Source organism: Oncorhynchus keta, chromosome 34 (genome assembly GCF_023373465.1).
Source record: "Oncorhynchus keta strain PuntledgeMale-10-30-2019 chromosome 34, Oket_V2, whole genome shotgun sequence".
NCBI classification, from domain to species: domain Eukaryota; kingdom Metazoa; phylum Chordata; class Actinopteri; order Salmoniformes; family Salmonidae; genus Oncorhynchus; species Oncorhynchus keta.
The window spans coordinates 73908065-73928090 of record NC_068454.1 but is presented as its reverse complement, the minus strand read 5'-3'; the positions used below and the strand labels follow the sequence as shown (position 1 = coordinate 73928090).

At 43.6% G+C, this 20026-nt stretch overlaps 1 protein-coding gene across 5 annotated transcripts in view; it reads left to right on the top strand.

Moving 5' to 3' along the window:
• LOC118378535 (hormone-sensitive lipase-like) overlaps positions 1 to 14827 on the top strand; it is a 52558-nt gene extending 37731 nt beyond the window's left edge. For 3 of the 5 annotated variants that reach the window (XM_035765522.2, XM_052494736.1, XM_052494735.1), the window contains 5 exons: positions 3763 to 3990; positions 4116 to 4274; positions 5270 to 5496; positions 7555 to 7821; positions 8439 to 14827. In XM_035765522.2, the coding sequence (XP_035621415.2) occupies positions 3763 to 3990; positions 4116 to 4274; positions 5270 to 5496; positions 7555 to 7821; positions 8439 to 8840 (1283 nt within the window). In that variant the 3' untranslated portion in view covers positions 8841 to 14827. Of the gene's footprint in view, positions 1 to 3762; positions 3991 to 4115; positions 4275 to 5269; positions 5497 to 7554; positions 7822 to 8156; positions 8263 to 8438 lie in introns of those variants that run through there. The other 2 variants (XM_052494737.1, XM_052494738.1) reach the window with 2 other exon arrangements.
• Positions 14828 to 20026: the final 5199 nt, after the last annotated feature.

Here is a 20026-nt window from a genome sequence, read left to right as displayed (position 1 = left end):
TAGGATAACACACTACTACCACTATCTAACCCTACTGCTGGGTAGGATAACACACTACTACCACTATCTAACCCTAACCCTACTGCTGGGTAGGATAACGCACTACTACCACTATCTAACCCTAACCCTACTGCTGGGTAGGATAACACACTACTACCACTATCTAACCCTAACCCTACTGCTGGGTAGGATAACACACTACTACCACTATCTAACCCTAACCCTACTGCTGGGTAGGATAACACACTACTACCACTATCTAACCCTACTGCTGGGTAGGATAACACACTACTACCACTATCTAACCCTAACCCTACTGCTGGGTAGGATAACACACTACTACCACTATCTAACCCTACTGCTGGGTAGGATAACGCACTACTACCACTATCTAACCCTAACCCTACTGCTGGGTAGGATAACACACTACTACCACTATCTAACCCTAACCCTACTGCTGGGTAGGATAACACACTACTACCACTATCTAACCCTAACCCTACTGCTGGGTAGGATAAAACACTACTACCACTATCTAACCCTAACCCTACTGCTGGGTAGGATAACGCACTACTACCACTATCTAACCCTAACCCTACTGCTGGGTAGGATAACGCACTACTACCACTATCTAACCCTAACCCTACTGCTGGGTAGGATAACGCACTACTACCACTATCTAACCCTAACCCTACTGCTGGGTAGGATAACGCACTACTACCACTATCTAACCCTACTGCTGGGTAGGATAACGCACTACTACCACTATCTAACCCTAACCCTACTGCTGGGTAGGATAACACACTACTACCACTATCTAACCCTAACCCTACTGCTGGGTAGGATAACGCACTACTACCACTATCTAACCCTAACCCTACTGCTGGGTAGGATAACACACTACTACCACTATCTAACCCTAACCCTACTGCTGGGTAGGATAACACACTACTACCACTATCTAACCCTACTGCTGGGTAGGATAACGCACTACTACCACTATCTAACCCTAACCCTACTGCTGGGTAGGATAACGCACTACTACCACTATCTAACCCTACTGCTGGGTAGGATAACGCACTACTACCACTATCTAACCCTAACCCTACTGCTGGGTAGGATAACACACTACTACCACTATCTAACCCTAACCCTACTGCTGGGTAGGATAACGCACTACTACCACTATCTAACCCTAACCCTACTGCTGGGTAGGATAACACACTACTACCACTATCTAACCCTAACCCTACTGCTGGGTAGGATAACACACTACTACCACTATCTAACCCTACTGCTGGGTAGGATAACACATTACTACCACTATCTAACCCTACTGCTGGGTAGGATAACACACTACTACCACTATCTAACCCTACTGCTGGGTAGGATAACACACTACTACCACTATCTAACCCTACTGCTGGGTAGGATAACACACTACTACCACTATCTAACCCTACTGCTGGGTAGGATAACACACTACTACCACTATCTAACCCTAACCCTACTGCTGGGTAGGATAACACACTACTACCACTATCTAACCCTACTGCTGGGTAGGATAACACACTACTACCACTATCTAACCCTACTGCTGGGTAGGATAACACACTACTACCACTATCTAACCCTACTGCTGGGTAGGATAACACACTACTACCACTATCTAACCCTAACCCTACTGCTGGGTAGGATAACACACTACTACCACTATCTAACCCTACTGCTGGGTAGGATAACACACTATTACCACTATCTAACCCTACTGCTGGGTAGGATAACACACTACTACCACTATATCTTAGAATAGAATGGGCTTTAATGTCCCCGGGGGAAATGTCTTTGACAACATTTTGATGCTCTACATTTGAAGTCGAAGTTTACGTACACTTAGGTTGAGTCATTAAAACTCGTATTTTCAACCACTCCACAAATTTCTTGTTAACAAACTCTAGTTTTGGCAACTCTGTTAGGACATCTACTTTGTGCATGACACAAGTCATTTTTCCAACAATTGTTTACAGACAGATTATTTCACTTATAATTCACTGTATCACAATTCCAGTGGGTCAGAAGTTTACATACACTAAGTTGAATGTGCCTTTAAACAGCTTGGAAAATTCCTGAAAATGATGTCATGGCTTTAGAAGCTTCTGATAGGCATCATTTTAGTCAATTGGAGGTGTACCAGTGGATCTATTTCAAGGCCTACCTTCAAAGAAATCTGCTAAGACCTCATCCTTGGGAGCAATATCCAAACGTCTGAAGGTACCACGTTCATCTGTACAAACAATAGTACGCAAGTATAAACACCATGGGACCATGCAGCTGTCATACCGCTCAGGAAGGAGATGCCTTCTGTCTCCTAGAGATTAACGTACTTTAGTGCAAATCAATCCCAGAACAACAGCAAAAGGACCCTGTGAAGATGCTGGAGGAAACGGGTACAAAAGTATCTATATCCACAGTAAAACAAGTCATATATCGACATAACCTGAAAGGCCACTCAGCAAGAAGCCACTGCTCCAAAACCACCATAAAAAAAAGCCAGACTACAGTTTGTAACTGCACATGGGGACAAAGATCATACTTTTTGGAGAAATGTTCTCTGGTCTGATGAAACAAAAATTGAACTGTTTGGCCATAATGACCATCGTTATGTTTGGAGATTAAAGGGGAGGCTTGCAAGCCGAAGAACACCATCCCAACCGTGAAGCACGGGGGTGGCAGCATCATGTTGTGGGGGTGCCTTGCTGCAGGAGGGACTGGTGCACTTCACAAAATAGATGGCATCATGAGGACTGAAAATTATGTGGATATATTGAAGCAATATCTCAAGACATCAGTCAGGAAGTTAAAGCTTGGTCGCAAATGGGTCTTCCAAATGGACAATGACCCCAAGCATACTACCAAAGTTGTGGCAAAATGGCTTAAGGACAACAAAGTCACGGTATTGGAGTGGCTATCACAAAGCCCTGACCTCAATCCTATAGAAAATGTGTGGGCAGAACTGAAAAAGCATGTGCGAGTAAGGAGGAATGGTCCAAAATTCACCCAACTTATTGTGGGGAGCTTGCGGAAGGCTACCTGAAACATTTGACCCAAGTTAAACAATTTAAAGGCAATGCTAGCAAATACTAATTGAGTGTATGTAAACTTCTGACCTACTTGGGAATGTGATGAAATAAATAAAAGCTGAAAGAAACCTTTCTCTCTAGTATTATTCTGACATTTCACATTCTTAAAATAAAGTGGTGATCCTAACTGACCCAAGACAGGGAATTTTTACTAGGATAAAATGTCAGGAATTGAAAAACTGAGTTTAAATGTATTTGGCTAAGGTGTATGTAAACTTCTGACTTCAACTGTATATATAAATAGACAGACCTGCTTTTTCAGATGGGCTTAATTCCCAATGTTCTCAATATTTACTTTGGATATTTCCTGGTACTTAATAGATTATTATGACAGAAAGCTAAAGACTGGTTAGCTTGGAACTCACTCAACTGATGGCCATAGTCTCAACTTATGTCTCAATTCTAAAACATTGTGGGACAAGATAAAACAACACCTATATGGTACTTGCATATCAACAACCACCCCCTCATTGCCCCATATAGACATGGGTACAGAGAGTGGGACTTGGAAGTGTTATACAGATTCTCACTTTTACTCAGCTTTTCTCCTTTCTCTCCCTCTTTCTGTTTCTCTGTCACACTCTTGCCTCAATCTACTGACTTTGACTCTCCTCTCTCTCAGGTTGGACGGGGGAGAATGTCTGTCTGGCGGGTGACAGTGCTGGTGGTAACCTGTGTATTACAACATCGATGCGCGCTGCATCTCACGGCGTGCGGATGCCGGATGGCATCGTAGCTGCCTACCCTGCCATCCTGCTCACCGCCTATGCCTCGCCCTCCCGCCTGCTCACCCTCTTTGACCCCCTACTGCCCCTCAGTGTGCTCTCCAGGTGTCTCAGCGCCTACGCAGGTAAGACTGTGAGAGGGTGCAGAGATGGTTTACTGCCCCTGAGTGTAGTGCATGGTGTTTGTGCATGCCGATCAATACTGGTGAGTGATGGGTACTACATTTTCCCCCCTCCCTCTCTACCCCAGGTGAGGAGCCCCAGGCAGAGAAGCAGGTGGAGAAGGTGAGCACTCTGAGCATGGTGAGAAGAGACACGGCCCTGCTGCTCAGAGACTTCAAACAGGGAGCTTCCAACTGGATCCACTCCCTACTGGACCCCAACAGAGCCGCTGCCACGGCATCAACAGGTAGGTACACGTGTGTCTTGTAGTGAGAGGGTGTGTCTGTGTCATTGTGTTCACGCATCTTAGTGTCTGAGGTGAAATAATATTTTCCTATTACCGGAAGGGCCATGTATGGAAGATTTTATTGACATTGATATCCACAGTTGAGGTCTAATTAACCCATCAATCACCCACGGCCACCACCCTGTTACGTCACACCCTCATCCATCCATATCAGTTCACTGCTTAGTCTCAGGCCACAGAAGGCTCTCCCCACTAATTGTGTTGAAACCCTGCAGTAAGCAGACTATTCCAGGCGTCACCATGTTACCTGACACACAGCAGCTGTGAGCCAGACTAATGACTGTATCATTGGGGGGTGTACATTATTAAAGGCCATTATTAATAGAAGAGCTCAGTGAGTACAGCTTTGAGAACAGACAAGCCATGACACCTCTTACAGCTGTGTTGTGACGGGGAGATCATATCGTAATGACACCATTATTGCTTAAAGCTATAATCAAAGTGGGCACCTTGTGTCTGTTTTGGTAAAAAGCTGAGGGGTGGGTCTGGAGCAATGTAACAATTCTCAAATTCATACTGTAGACAGCTATTGATGCAAGGACTTACAATCCATGTGATAAAAAATTGCAGTTTTAACCATGTTTTAAAGCTTTACAGTGTTCGTTTACATTTATATTGTTTAAAACATTGGGGTGAAATAAGATTATATGTGGGGTTCTGATGGGATATTGACAGTTAAACTAAGCTCATGAGGCATTTTTAAGTTATATTCTTCAACAATCAATGGTGTATATCAATAATTTGAGTCCAAAAATCAATGTCGTATCCAACGATTCTAGCTTTTAATATCCATCTCCCAATAACCACACGCCGCTCACCCCATCCTCCAATCATATGTCTTCATTGATGTTTCCCTGTTCCATAATGGCCTCAGTCTTTGTCTCTCACTCTGCCTCTGTCTTATTTTGTCAATGACTCTTCTCTCTCTTCTTCAGACACGTCTTCGTCAGTGAGGAAGAGTGTGTCTGAGGCATCCATCAGCTCACCCCACTCGGACCCCCCCGTGCCCCCTGAGCATCCCTTTGACTTCTCCCTGAGGAGAGAGTCTCTGAAGAGCCACACCTGCCAGGACCTGGCAGGCCACGCCAAAAACGCCAACTCCACTCCCGCTGCTGCCCCCACCACTCCTGCCCACAATGCAATGGTGTTCCCCGAACCCACGGTATGATACTCCCTGAGTTGCCCTTAACAGATGTAGGATCAGATTACCCTCTCCAAAGCCTAACCGTAACAATTTGGGGGGGGTTAAACTGACTTCAGATCAGTGTGGCAGCTTCATCCTTACTGCTAGAGGTCGATTTCAAGTTTTCATAACAGTCGGTAATCGGCCTTTTTGGATGCCGATTTATATTGCAATCCACGAGGAGACTGCGTGGCAGGCTGACCACCTGTTACGCGAGTGCCGCATCAAAAAGACCTTGTGGCTGCAAGGAGCCACGGTAAGTTGCAAGCTAACATTAAACTTTTCTTGTAAAAAAACAGTCATCACATAATCACTAGTTAACTACACATGGTTGATGATATTACTAGGTTAACTAGCTTGTCCTGCATTGCATATAATCAATGCGGTGCCTGTTAATTTATCATCGAATCACAGCCTACTTCAACTTTGCCAAACAGGTGACAATTTAACAAAAGTGCATTCGCGAAAAAAGCACAATCGTGGCACAAATGTACCTAACCATAAATATCAATGCCTTTCTTAAAATCAATACACGAGTATATATATTTTTTTATCCTGCATATGTAGTTAAGAGAAATTAATGTTAGCAAGCAATAATAACTAGGGAAATTGTGTCACTTCTCTTGCATTTAGTGCAAGCAGAGTAAGGGTATTTGCAGCAGTTTGGGCTGCCTGGCTCGTTGCGAACTGTGTGAAGACCATTTCTTCCTAACAAAGACCGTAATTAATTTGCCAGAATTGTACATAATTATGACATAACATTGAATGTTGTGCAATGTAACATCAATATTTAGATTTATGGATTCCACCCGTTAGATAGAATACAGAACGGTTCCGTATTTCACTGAAATAATAAAAGTTTTGTTTTCGAAATGACCATATTAATGACCAATGGCTTGTATTTCTGTGTGTTTATTATGTTATAATTAAGTCTATGATTTAATAGAGCAGTCTGACTAAGCGGTGAAAGGCAGTAGCAGGCTTGTAAGCATTCGTTCAAACAGCACTTTACAGCGTTTGCCAGCAGCTCTTAGCAATGCTTGAGGCACAGCGCTGTTTGACTTCAAGCCTATCAACTCCAGAGATTAGGCTGGCAATACTAAAGTGCCTATAAGAACATCCAATAGTGATGGTATATGAAATACAAATGGTAAAGAGAGAAATAGTCCTATAATTCCTTTAATAATGACAACCTAAAACTTGAAGACATGAAGACTCATGTAAAATGAACCACCAGCTTTCTCATGTTCTGAGCAAGGAACTTAAACGTTAGCTTTCTTACATGGCACATATTACACTTTTCTTCTCCAACACTGTGTTTTTGCATTATTTAAACCAAATTGAACATGTTTTATTATTTATTTGATATTTATTTTATGTATGTATTATATTAAGTTAAAATAAGTGTTCATTCAATAATGTTGTATTTGTCATTTATTACAAAAATATATCTATATAAATAAATCGGCCGATTTTAATCCGTATCGGCTTTTTTTGGTCCTCCAATAATTGGTATTGGCGTTGAAAGATCATAATCGTTCGAACTCTACTCTTATTGCGTTTACGACCATACACTTGTCACTGAATTGTTGGTGTTTGTCTTAACGAAGCCTCTCGCTGAATAATTTATGCAAATAGATGGTGACCAAGCTGCTTGTCTTGTTCCCTCCAGATTTAACTGGCGCAGACAGGCAGATAGAACTGTGTGTCTGAGTGTAACCTGTAGTGTGTCAGTATGGGGTTCATCTCTGTGCTTCTATAAAGCCAGTCTGAATGAATGCCTCTGTCTACAGGGGGAATATGAAGAACTGTCACATGACGTCACAGTGAAACATGTCAATGTTTGTTCCTGTGATTTGAAATGGAAAAAATATACTTGAGGCTTGTAGATTCTTAGAACAAGTGTCTGGTCCCAATGGAAAGACACATCAGTATTATCCAGTATCTTATACCATAAGGTTTCCACAGTCTTGGTCCTTGACTAGTGATAACTTATGTATTGCCATGGTAACATTTTTTTTCCTTATACCCCTCCAGCCTGACAACGTGAGCTTCTTCCTCTCCAAAGAGGAGGCGGTGTCCATGTCGGATGCTCTGTCCTCTGTAGCCATAGCGCCCCCTGAGGGGGAGGAGGGCGTGGTGCTGGAGCACCCTCGGGAGTTCCCCCTGGGCTTCGAACCGCTGCGCTCTGAGCGGCTGGCTGAGATGAAGCTGGCCACCTCGCCTGTCGTCAGGAACCCCTATATGTCTCCTCTACTGGCCCCCGACAGCATGCTGAGAGGACTGCCCCCCATACACCTAGTGGTGGGTGAGAGGGAGGGAGGGAGGTGGTGGGTGAGAGGGAGGGAAATGGAGTTGACGACTGGCTTGTCCCAAATCTTTTTCTGGTCTTTTCTACCAATTTAGTATTTTTTTTACATGATCCTAGAAGACCCTCTGACTCTGTTGTTTATCTCTCCTTCTCCCTTAGGCCTGTGCATTAGACCCCATGCTGGATGACTCTGTTTATCTCTCCTTCTCCCTTAGGCCTGTGCATTAGACCCCATGCTGGATGACTCTGTTTATCTCTCCTTCTCCCTTAGGCCTGTGCATTAGACCCCATGCTGGATGACTCTGTTTATCTCTCCTTCTCCCCTTAGGCCTGTGCATTAGACCCCATGCTGGATGACTCTGTTTATCTCTCCTTCTCCCCTTAGGCCTGTGCATTAGACCCCATGCTGGATGACTCTGTTTATCTCTCCTTCTCCCCTTAGGCCTGTGCATTAGACCCCATGCTGGATGACTCTGTTTATCTCTCCTTCTCCCTTAGGCCTGTGCATTAGACCCCATGCTGGATGACTCTGTTTATCTCTCCTTCTCCCTTAGGCCTGTGCATTAGACCCCATGCTGGATGACTCTGTTTATCTCTCCTTCTCCCCTAGGCCTGTGCATTAGACCCCATGCTGGATGACTCTGTGATGTTTGCCAAGCGCCTGAGGAACGTAGATCAGCCAGTCACCCTGTGTGTGGTGGACGACCTCCCCCACGGCTTTCTCAGCCTATCACAGCTCTCCAGGGAGACTAGGGAAGCGGCTAACGTCTGCGTCGACCGAATCAGGGACGTCTTTGACCAGAAGGACTCGCCCCAGGAGCCACGGATGCACCGCAAGCTGGAAAGGACCAATCAATGTACTTCCTCTGTCGCCACGGGTGACCCAGAGAAGCTTTTTGCAGCACCCATTCAAGAGGAGGAGCTGCTGGTGGCCAGGGGAGGGGCTCTAGTTCAAGATGGGGAGGGGCTAGTTGGTGTGGCAGCACAGAACAACATAGACATTGTGGGATAAAGGCATAATCAGGGGTTTGCTAGATGAGTACTGTTTGTTAAAGGATTTAAAAGAGATGGAGAAAAGGGGGGGGATTTGGGCCATATGAAGCCTGGGAGAGGAGAGAAGAGAATAGAGTGAAGGAAAAACAGCAGCAGGAGGAGGATATGGAGAAGGAGTTGGTAGCGTGCCCAGTTTTGGAGAGACAGAATAAAGCACCCATGGATAGAGAGGACAGCAAGTACTAATTGCAACCTATTCAGCTTTCAAACTCTCAATTGCTGTTTAGCACCATGCACAGTGACATGTTGACCACACACACACTAAACCATTTTGCCTTTTGGGCTGCTGCATTGTGCTCTGTGTAGAACTGTGAGTTTGGAGCCTGGACATTATAAAACAGCACAGAGCGTTGTGGTGAATGGTTGATCCATCTCCCTATAGAAGACTATTCCAGTCCCTAATCAGATGAGCTCCTACATAGTGCCATCACAACTTAATGGCCACTTGTTTTTTAGGGAGCCGCTCTAAATCAAGCTTAATAACTGTAGAACTCTGAGGTCTGTTAAACTAGTTGGTTGTGAATACTGCTGCTGTTCGGTCACTTACTCTGCTGATTGGCCCATCAATAGGGTGCTGCAGCATTGGAAACAACAAACTTAGAAACTGGAAGGATTTGGTAGTACCTTGAAATTGTTAACCATAATAGATCTTATTATGCCATAGTATTCCTTGTTATTTGTATTTATTGTGTGTTGGTATATATATATATATATATATTTTTTAATCCTGGATCATAGTTATACCTGTTTGTTCAAGGCTTTTAAGAGCATATTGTGAGGTGGATGCTAAGTTATGTTCCTAGCTGTGTAGTGCCATTCTCTATGGCTGCTCATTCCTAGTTGTTCAAAGTAGCCAAATGTTAACCTCTATCACTGTAGTGACTAGTGGTCAGCTAGTCGTTACCCACCCAACCAGTCACCTCAGTGAGATGTGGCTGAGGGTTGATATTATTATATTCTGGTCTTTATATTATACTGATATATTATAACTATCCAATCATAAATAGCTATTGCAATATTATAGCTGCATTTTCACCAGTGCAATCAACAGGATTCAGTGGAGCCATAATTATATTGTGCTTGGATTTAAGTACACTGTTGGGGGGTAAAGCATCAAGTCACACAGTAATTGTTGTTTTGATCATTTTTATTGACACACAGTAATTAAGTCTTATGATTTTAAGTTTCTTGTGCTCAGCCTTTGTTTGTTGCCATCTAAAAGCAATCACTTAGCTGTCTATAAACTGACTGCCTTTAGAAGCACATGTTTTTTTAAAAGACTGGAAATCCTTTCTCTATTTGCACAGTGAATAACTTCAATAAGAAAGCCTGAAGCAGACGGATGCACGGCCCATCTCTTCATACTATCTGTACATCACTGCACTGACTGCCAAAAACTCAGCCCTCTATCCCAGGATGCAGTGCATTACACTGCCACAACCCTTGAGCCAGGGGACATCCTGCTTGCTGACCCATTTCTGCACCTCTGTCCAAATCACAGAGGATCCATTCTGCTCCAACAGCCTGTACTGAGTGAGCAGGAGAATCAGAACAAGCATGATAGTGAGTTCATACTCACTGAACAGGTGACTTCTCTAGTTAGAGAATATCTTTCTGTGTACCTTTAGGACATTCTGCAGTGGCTGACTGACAATCTGTTCTACACTATCTTTACCCTGTGCAAATACTCAGGGGCTGATGCTACAACTACGTTTTGACTGAATCTGATATGATACTTGATATGGCCTCTGTCTAGCTTGTTGAGAATGAATGATTCACATTGGAGTGAAAGCCTTTATTTAAATATAAATGACAACAACCTCACTTCTGGTGCTGTCCTTGTCTGGTGGTCACAGGCCTGGGTTGCCAGATCTGTTGAGAATTATGCTGGTTGATAAGGATGGCTTTTGGCTGGATTTAACCCCCTCCCTCACCCCCCAGAAGAGCAGGGTTTATCCAGCACACGGTCATGATCTAGTATTATGATTCACTGTCCTGTTTGCTGCCATTGCTTATTGCAGCGTTTTGAGGCATGCTGATAGAAATGAAGAGAGCTGTTAAGTGATTCCTTGAAGGTCTTCAAGGAAATCTTGTTTTTAGAAGTCTTGTGTTTAATGGTTGATGGTTTTAGACTATCATCTCACACTTTTTTAGTAAGTTCAGTGTAACTGTGTCTGTGTTTAGTGCCGTGTGAGGTGTCTGGTAAGTGGATTCTGTATGCGTCTATCAATGACTCTTAACATTGCATGTGTTTGTCAGTGCGTGTGTGTGGAACATCTACCGTCTTTGAAACCATGATTGTGTGTTTTTAATTGCAGCAGTAAAGCAGCACGTGGGTGTATGGGACCATGAGTTGCAACCCAAGCCCCTGAATCTCATGGGTGTTGTACAGTACACTATTGTTTAGCCAAGCAGGACTTCTGAGATCCCATTTAACACTATGCATTCTGTCAGCCATCCATTGCTATGATGCATTACAAGGTCCTTGATGAATACAGTTCTCATTGTGCTCTAGCAACATAACTGATCATGCATATTGAGATTTAGCCTGGTGTCTCCATTGCCAGAGTAGATATCATAACCCCACACACACACCCAACGAGCACCACTCCAGGCCCTATGGGATGCCCTGAATGGCTCCTATAGACTACTAGCGCACCCAATGAGCAAGGCTAGTACAGCCCTGGTCAGAAACATTGTTCTTGTTTTCTTGGTGGGTCACAATAAATTATTTTATATGGGTCACAGTGCAACAACTTTGGGAACCACTGCAATAAGCTGCTCTTTTAATTTTATTTAATTTTATTTCACCTTTATTTAACCAGGTAGGCTAGTTGAGAACAAGTTCTCATTTGCAACTGCGTCCTGGCCAAGATAAAGCATAGCAGTGTGAACAGACAACACAGAGTTACACATGGAGTAAACAATTAACAAGTCAATAACACAGTAGAAAAAATGGGCAGTCTATATACAATGTGTGCAAAAGGCATGAGGAGGTAGGCGAATAATACAATTTTGCAGATTAACACTGGAGTGATAAATGATCAGATGGTCATGTACAGGTAGAGATATTGGTGTGCAAAAGAGCAGAAAAGTAAATAAATAAAAACAGTATAAAAACAGTATGGGAATGAGGTAGGTGAAAATGGGTGGGCTATTTACCTATAGACTATGTACAGCTGCAGCGATCGGTTAGCTGCTCGGATAGCTGATGTTTGAAGTTGGTGGGGGAGATAAAAGTCTCCAACTTCAGCGATTTTTGCAATTCGTTCCAGTCACAGGCAGCAGAGTACTGGAACGAAAGGCGGCCAAATGAGGTGTTGGCTTTAAGGATGATCAGTGAGATACACCTGCTGGAGCGCGTGCTACGGATGGGTGTTGCCATCGTGACCAGTGAACTGAGATAAGGCGGAGCTTTACCTAGCATGGACTTGTAGATGACCTGGAGCCAGTGGGTCTGGCGACGAATATGTAGTGAGGGCCAGCCGACTAGAGCATACAAGTCGCAGTGGTGGGTGGTATAAGGTGCTTTAGTGACAAAACGGATGGCACTGTGATAGACTGCATCCAGTTTGCTGAGTAGAGTGTTGGAGGCCATTTTGTAGATGACATCGCCGAAGTCGAGGATCGGTAGGATAGTCAGTTTTACTAGGGTAAGCTTGGCAGCGTGAGTGAAGGAGGCTTTGTTGCGGAATAGAAAGCCGACTCTTGATTTGATTTTCGATTGTAGATGTTTGATGTGAGTCTGGAAGGAGAGTTTGCAGTCTAGCCAGACACCTAGGTACTTATAGATGTCCACATATTCAAGGTCGGAACCATCCAGGGTGGTGATGCTAGTCGGGCATGCGGGTGCAGGCAGCGATCGGTTGAAAAGCATGCATTTGGTTTTACTCGCGTTTAAGAGCAGTTGGAGGCCACGGAAGGAGTGCTGTATGGCATTGAAGCTCGTTTGGAGGTTAGATAGCACAGTGTCCAATGACGGGCCGAAAGTGTATACAATGGTGTCGTCTGCGTAGAGGTGGATCAGGGAATCGCCCGCAGCAAGAGCAACATCATTGATATATACAGAGAAAAGAGTCGGCCCGAGAATTGAACCCTGTGGCACCCCCATAGAGACTGCCAGAGGACCGGACAGCATGCCCTCCGATTTGACACACTGAACGCTGTCTGCAAAGTAATTGGTGAACCAGGCAAGGCAGTCATCCGAAAAACCGAGGCTGTTGAGTCTGCCGATAAGAGTATGGTGATTGACAGAGTTGATGGCTACCAATCATTCACCTGATCTGAGAGGAGGGCACTGCCCAGGAGAAATCCATGACATGGTGCTAGCCCATTAGTCTCGTGAGGTTACCACCATCTTGTTTTCACCTTACTAGTCTAGGTTGTCAGGAAAGGGGAGGAGGCATTTGAGGGCATTGGAACATGGTCTCCCTTCACATGTGGGCAACCACTGTTTCTATGCCTCAATTTTTTGTCAAATCAAATATGAAGTCAAATCATGACGTCGGTGATCTTCAGGTCGGAAAGTTGGAGCTCTAGAAAGAGGCCCAAGATTCCGAGTTTGATGAAGGTTCAAATACATTTTCAGTCAGATTGCTTTTTCCTCGATTTCACAGTTTTGAACGCTCGGAAGTTGGAGAATTTCTAGTTCCTAGTTGTTTTGGAGTGTGATCCTCATTTTGGTCTTTAAATGCAAAATGGCTGAAGTGGTGTGGAGTGGCTTTGTGTGTTTTGATACCTCAACCATTTCCTTCATGTATAGGCTATTTACACCGGATTCAACATCTCTTAGCCCTGGGATATATTTAGCTCTAAGCTAACCTGAAACATGCAGTGTGAAAAGACTATTAGTACGTCAACATATTATCTAAAAGCTGTTTAGGTCAAGTATCCGGTCAAATGTTTCACCACACAACAGCTATGCAGTAACACACCAGCATCCTTTACTAGATTTTGTCTCCTGTCTTTGGTGAGCCGTGTCTCCTTTTTCAATCAAAAATTTGGTCACTTACTTTCAATCAACCCTGAGGCTAGAGTTATGCAAGGCTATTTTCCATTTGGTCATTTAGCAGACGGCATACCACTTAGTTTGCTGAGAGCATTGTGCAGTCTACACAATCTGGTCACTTGAGAATACTTTACCTTGTTCAGCTCGGGGATTCGATCTTGCAACCTTTCAGTTACTAGTCCAACGCTCTAACCACTAGGCTACCTGCCGCCCCAAATGTTCTTTAAATGTTCTTACCCCAGGCCAGAGACTTGGATCGTTCAGCCATACACTGCAGAAGTCATGATAACTCCTTGTTGACTTTTTTTATCTGACTCTAGTTATGATTTATGAGGGGGGTCCTGATGAATTTATCACAAAAGGGCTCCCCTCCCCAGCCCCAAAAAGTTTGCAAATCCCTGACTTAGACAATACCACCTGTGTGATAAAGTGCATGTTAGATTAAGGCTTGAAGCAGAACCAAAGATTACGTCTAGTTTTATATGAAACTTGCCATCACTGTCATTGACATTAGTAACAGACATTTTGGCCTGGGTTGATGTCCGTGCGTCCTGTTAGCCTTGTCATTGAGATCTACATAGTAGTTCTGTGTTTGCACTTTATGGAACAAGACACTGGTTAATATAGAGCTATTTAAGATATTTTATTAAAACCTAAACAAAGCCATAGAAAGTGAAATGTTTTGAAGTTTACTTTATTTTTATTTACGTTATTTTACAACACCACAAGTGCATAAAATATGAATCTTTATTACAAAAATAAAATACATTTCCTGTATAGATATTTTAACTTTCACTTGTTTTTCCTCTTATTTTTTTGACTCCTGTAATGACTCTTTACAGGATTGGTTGAATGTTTCACATATGCAATAAGTCTTGTCTCTTGTAACCCTTGTTTTTCCCGTTCATTTTTTGTGAATAAATATATTCTCCCAAACATGTTACATCTGTATTTATTTCAAAGCTGAAATGTCAGAATACGGAATTGGGGCAACAGACATTTTGTGACCTATGGTTAAATGCATTACCTGTCAATCAGATCTTTAACTTGATTACAAGGCTGTTTCAACAAGCTTATTCTGCTCATCAATCTGACTTTGACACAGTCAAACAGGCCATAAATATGTGTACATTGAACAAGTTCATTTTAGCTCTACACCACCACAATTGATTTGAAAGGAAAGATTAGCTGACGGTGCAGACTTACAGCATTAATATGGGTATTTACATCCAAATTGAGTGAACGGTGAACACCTCACCCCAATTTTAGGGGCTTAAAAGTAATTTGACAAACTAACAATCCAAAATTAAATTGTGAGTTAATACTTTGCAGTCAAAGACTGCCTGAAGACGAACCCATAGACACCACCAGATGCTTGGTTTCTTCCCTGCTGATGCTCTGCCAGGCCTTTACTGCAGCTGTCTTCTGTTCCGGCTGGTTCTTGGTGTTTTGCTTTAAGTGAAATGCATGCTCAATTGGATTCAGGTCTTGTGATTTACTTGGCCATTGCAGAACATTCCACTTTGCCTTTTGCAGTATGCTTCGGGTCATTGTCCATCTGCACTGTGACACGCCATCCAATGAGTTTTGAAGCATTTGGCTGAATCTGAGCAGATAATATAACCCTAAACACTTCAGAATTTATTCTGCTGCTTTTGTTAGCAGTCACATCAATAAATGCAAGGGAACCAGTCCCATTGGCAGCCATACATGCCCACGCCATAACACTACCTCCAACATGATTCACAGATGAGGTGGTATGTGTCGGATCATGAGCAGTTCCTTCTCCATACTCTTCTCTAACCATCACAATGGTACATGTTGATCTTTGTCTCATCTGTCCATAGGATGTTCCAGAACTGTACAGGCTTCTTTTTTTGTTGTTTGGCAAACTCTAATCTGGTCTTCCTGTTTGAGGCTTACCGATGGTTTACATTTTGTGGTAAACTATCTATTTACTCAAGTCTTCTCTTGAATGTTGACTTTGACACAGATACGCCTACTTCCTAGAGGGTGTTCTTGATCTGGCCAACTGTTGAGGTTTTTTTTTTCTTCACCAGGGAAATAATTATTCTGTCATCCCACCAGTTGTTTTCTGTGGTCTTCCGGGCCTTTTGGTGTTCCTGAGCTCACCAATGCATTCTTTCTTTTTAAGAATGTACCAAATAGTTAAGGCCAAACCTAATGTTTTTGCTATCTCTGATGGGCTTGTTTTGATTTCTAAGCCTAGGCTGACTGGACTGCCAGTGACTGCTCTTTGGACTTCATATTGAGGGTTAACAGCAAGATTCCAAATGCAAATACCACACTTGAAATCAACTCCAAGACATTTTATCTGCTTACTTGTAAATTATCTAATGAGGGAATAACACACACCTGGCCATGGAACAGCTGAGCCAATTGTCCAATTACTTTTGGTCCCTTAAGGGACCCTGGCTCAGTTCTGAGAAGTAGGCCAAACCAAACACCACAGAGTGAGAGACTATTCTATTGTAGGCTATTTAGTCATTTTTTTTCTATTTTATCACATTATATCCTACTGTATTGTATTCTTGACTTGACACATGAAAAGTCCTGTAATTCCTACACCGTAAATACCCTCAAAATAAATAAATACCCTCAAATTAAAGCTGAAAATCTGCACTTTCAGCTCATATTCATTATTACGTTCAATTCTAATATGCTGTGGTAGACAGCTAAAATAATAACTTGGTCAATGTCCAAATATTTACGGACGTGACAATGTTGCGAACTTCGGAAACGACTTATGCCCTATGTTCACCAGATGTGTTTTGTTTTGCTGCGATCTAGCCTGCATTTTCCATACATGGCGCACGTGCTTCACTTTACAACTATACTGAACAAAAATATAAATGCAACATGCAACAATTTCAAACATTTTACTGAGTTACAGTTCATATAAAGAAATCAGTCAATTCAAATGTATTAATTAGACCCTAATCTATGGATTTCACAGACTGGGCAGGGGCAACACCATGTGTGGGCCTGGGAGGGCACAGATCCACCCACTGGGGGGGAGTCAGACCCAGCCAATCAGAATTAGTTTTATTACAGACAGAAAATCTCCTCAGTTTTATCAGCTGTATGGGTGGCTGGCCTCAGACAATCCCACAGGGTTAAAAGTCGGATGTGGAGGTCCTGGGCTGGTGTAGTCACATACACATGGTTAGCAGATGTTATTCAGAGTGGAGCGAAATTCTTCTGCTTCTAGATCGACAGTGCAGCAGTATCTAACAGGTAATATCTAACAATTTCACAACAACCCTAATATCTAACTAATTCCACAACAAAACCTAATACAATCTAGTAAAGGAATGGGATAAGAATATAGAAGTATAAAATAAATGGATGAGCAGTGACAGAGCAGCCTTCTTCACCACACTTTCTTTGTGCTTTGACCATTTCAGTTTGTCGGTGATATGTACAGTGAGTTACTTGAAGCTTTCCACCATCTCCACTGCTGTCCCATTGATGTGGATGGGTGGAGGGTGCTCCCTTTGCTGTTTCCCGAGATCCACAATAATCTCTCTTGTTTTGCTGACATTGAGTGAGAGGTTATTTTCTTGACACCACACTCCGAGGGCCCTCACCTCCCTGAAGGCTGTCTCGTTATTGTTGGTAATCAAGCCTACCACTGTAGTGTCGTCTGCAAACTTGATGATTGAGTTGGAGGCCTGCATGGCCACGCAGTCATGGGTGAACAGGGAGTACAGGAGGGGGCTGAGAACACACCCTTGTGGGGCCCCAGTGTTGAGGATCAGTGGAGTGGAGATGTTTCCTACCTTCACCACCTGGGGGAGGCCCGTCAGGAAGTCCAGGACCCAGTTGCACAGGGTGGGGTCGAGACCCAAAGTCTCAAGCTTAATGACGAGTTTGGAGGGTACTATGGTGTTGAATGCTGAGCTGTAATCAATGAACAGCATTCTTACATAGGTATTCCTCTTGTCCAGATGGGTTAGGGCAGTGTGCAGTGTGATGGCGATTGCATCGTCTGTGGATCTATTGGGGCGGTAAAGCAAATTGAAGTGGGTCTAGGGTGTCAGGTAGGGTGGAGGTGATATGATCCTTGACTAGTCTCTGAAAGCACTTCATGCTGATGGAGGTGAGTGCTACGGGCTGATAGTCATTTAGTTCAGTTACCTTAGCTTTCTTGGGAACAGGAACAAGGTGGTCATCTTGAAGCTTGTGGGGGCAGCAGACTTGGACAAGGATTGATTGAATATGTCCATAAACACACCAGCCAGCTGGTCTGCGCATGCTCTGAGGATGCGGCTCGGGAGCCGGCAGCTTTGCGAGGGTTTAAATGTGTTACTCAAATCGGCCACGAGGGGGAGAGCCCACAGTCTTTGGAAGCGGGCCGCGTCTGTGGCACTGTATTGTCCTCAAAGCACGCAAAAAGTTTGTTTAATTTGTCTGGAAGCAAGATGTCGATGTCCGCGATGGGGCTTGTTTTCTTTTTGTAATCTGTGATTGTCTGTAGACCCTGCCACATCTTGTGTTTGAGCCGTTGAATTGCGACTCCGCTTTGTCGCTATACTGATGCTTTGCTTGTTTGTCTTACGGCGGGAATAAGTACACTTTGTATTCGGCCATGTTTCCAGTGCCTTGCCACGATTAAATGTGGTGGTACGTGTCTTCAGTTTTGCACAAATGCTGCCATCAATCCACGGTTTCTGGTTAGGGAAAGTTTTAATAGTGGGTACAACATCTCCTATACACTCCCTTATAAACTCACTCACAGAGTCAGCGTCAATGTTATTGTCTGAGGCTACATGACACATATCCCAGTCCACATGAGCGATTGGTCAGACCAATGTAGGCTAGATCTAAGCATGGGCATTTCCTGTTTTAGTTTCTGCCTGTAGCAGGGGAGCAACAAGATGGAATCATGTTCAGATTTGCCAAAAGGAGGGCAGGGGAGGGCCTTGTATGCGTCGCAGAAGTTAGAGTAGCAATGGTTGGGCGTGATACTCGCTTGTGTACTGCAATCGATATGCTGAGAGAATTTAGGTAGCCTTGTTCTCAAATTAGCTTTGTTAAAAACCCCAGCTACAATAAATGCAGCCTCGGGATATATGGTTTCCAGTTTGCATAAAGTCCACTGACGTTCCTTGATGGCTGACTTGGTATGCGGGGGGATATACATGGCTGTGACGATAACCAAGGAGAGTTCTCTTGGGAGATAATACGCTCAGCATTTGATTGTGAGGAATTCTAGGTCAGCTGAACAAAAGGACTTCAATTCCTGTATGTTGTGACAGTTACACCATGAGTCGTTAATCATGAAACATACACCCCCGCCCTTCTTCTTACCGGAGAGATGTTTATTCCTGTCGGCACGATGCACTGAAAATCCCATTGGCTGTACGGACTCCGACTGCATGTCCCCAGCTAGCCATGTTTCCGTGAAACAGAGTATGTTACCATCCCGGATATCTCTTTGGGGGGGAAAAATGCATATTTTAGTGGCCTTTTATTGTCCCCAGCACAAGGTGCACCTGTGTAATGATCATGCTGTTTAATCAGCTTTTTGATATGCCACACCTGTCAGGTGAATGGATTATCTTGGCAAAGGAGAAATGTTCACTAAAAGGGATGTAAACAAATTTGTGCACAAAATTTGAGAGACATACATTGTTTGTATGGAAAATTTCGGAGATCTTTAATTTCAGCTCATGAAACATGGGACCAACACTTTACATGTTGAATTTTATATTTTTGTTCAGTATAGCTAATAGCTAGCTAGTTGGAGTCTGTGTACTTCTGTTTGTACCACCGCACAGTAAAGCAACGAGTTGCTTAAATATTGAATGGATACGGTACACAGAACGCACCGCAGCCTAGTGCAGCACCCCCAACATAGTGTTGCGGACTGCTCCATTGATAATGAATGACTTCTGACGGAACGGTACACAGAACGCACCGCAGCCTAGTGCAGCACCCCCAACATAGTGTTGCAGACTGCTCCATTGATAATGAATGACTTCTGACGGAACGGTACAAACAACACACCGCAGCCTAGTGCAGCACCCCCAACATAGTGTTGCAGACTGCTCCATTGATAATGAATGACTTCTGATGGAACGGTACACACAACACACCGCAGCCTAGTGCAG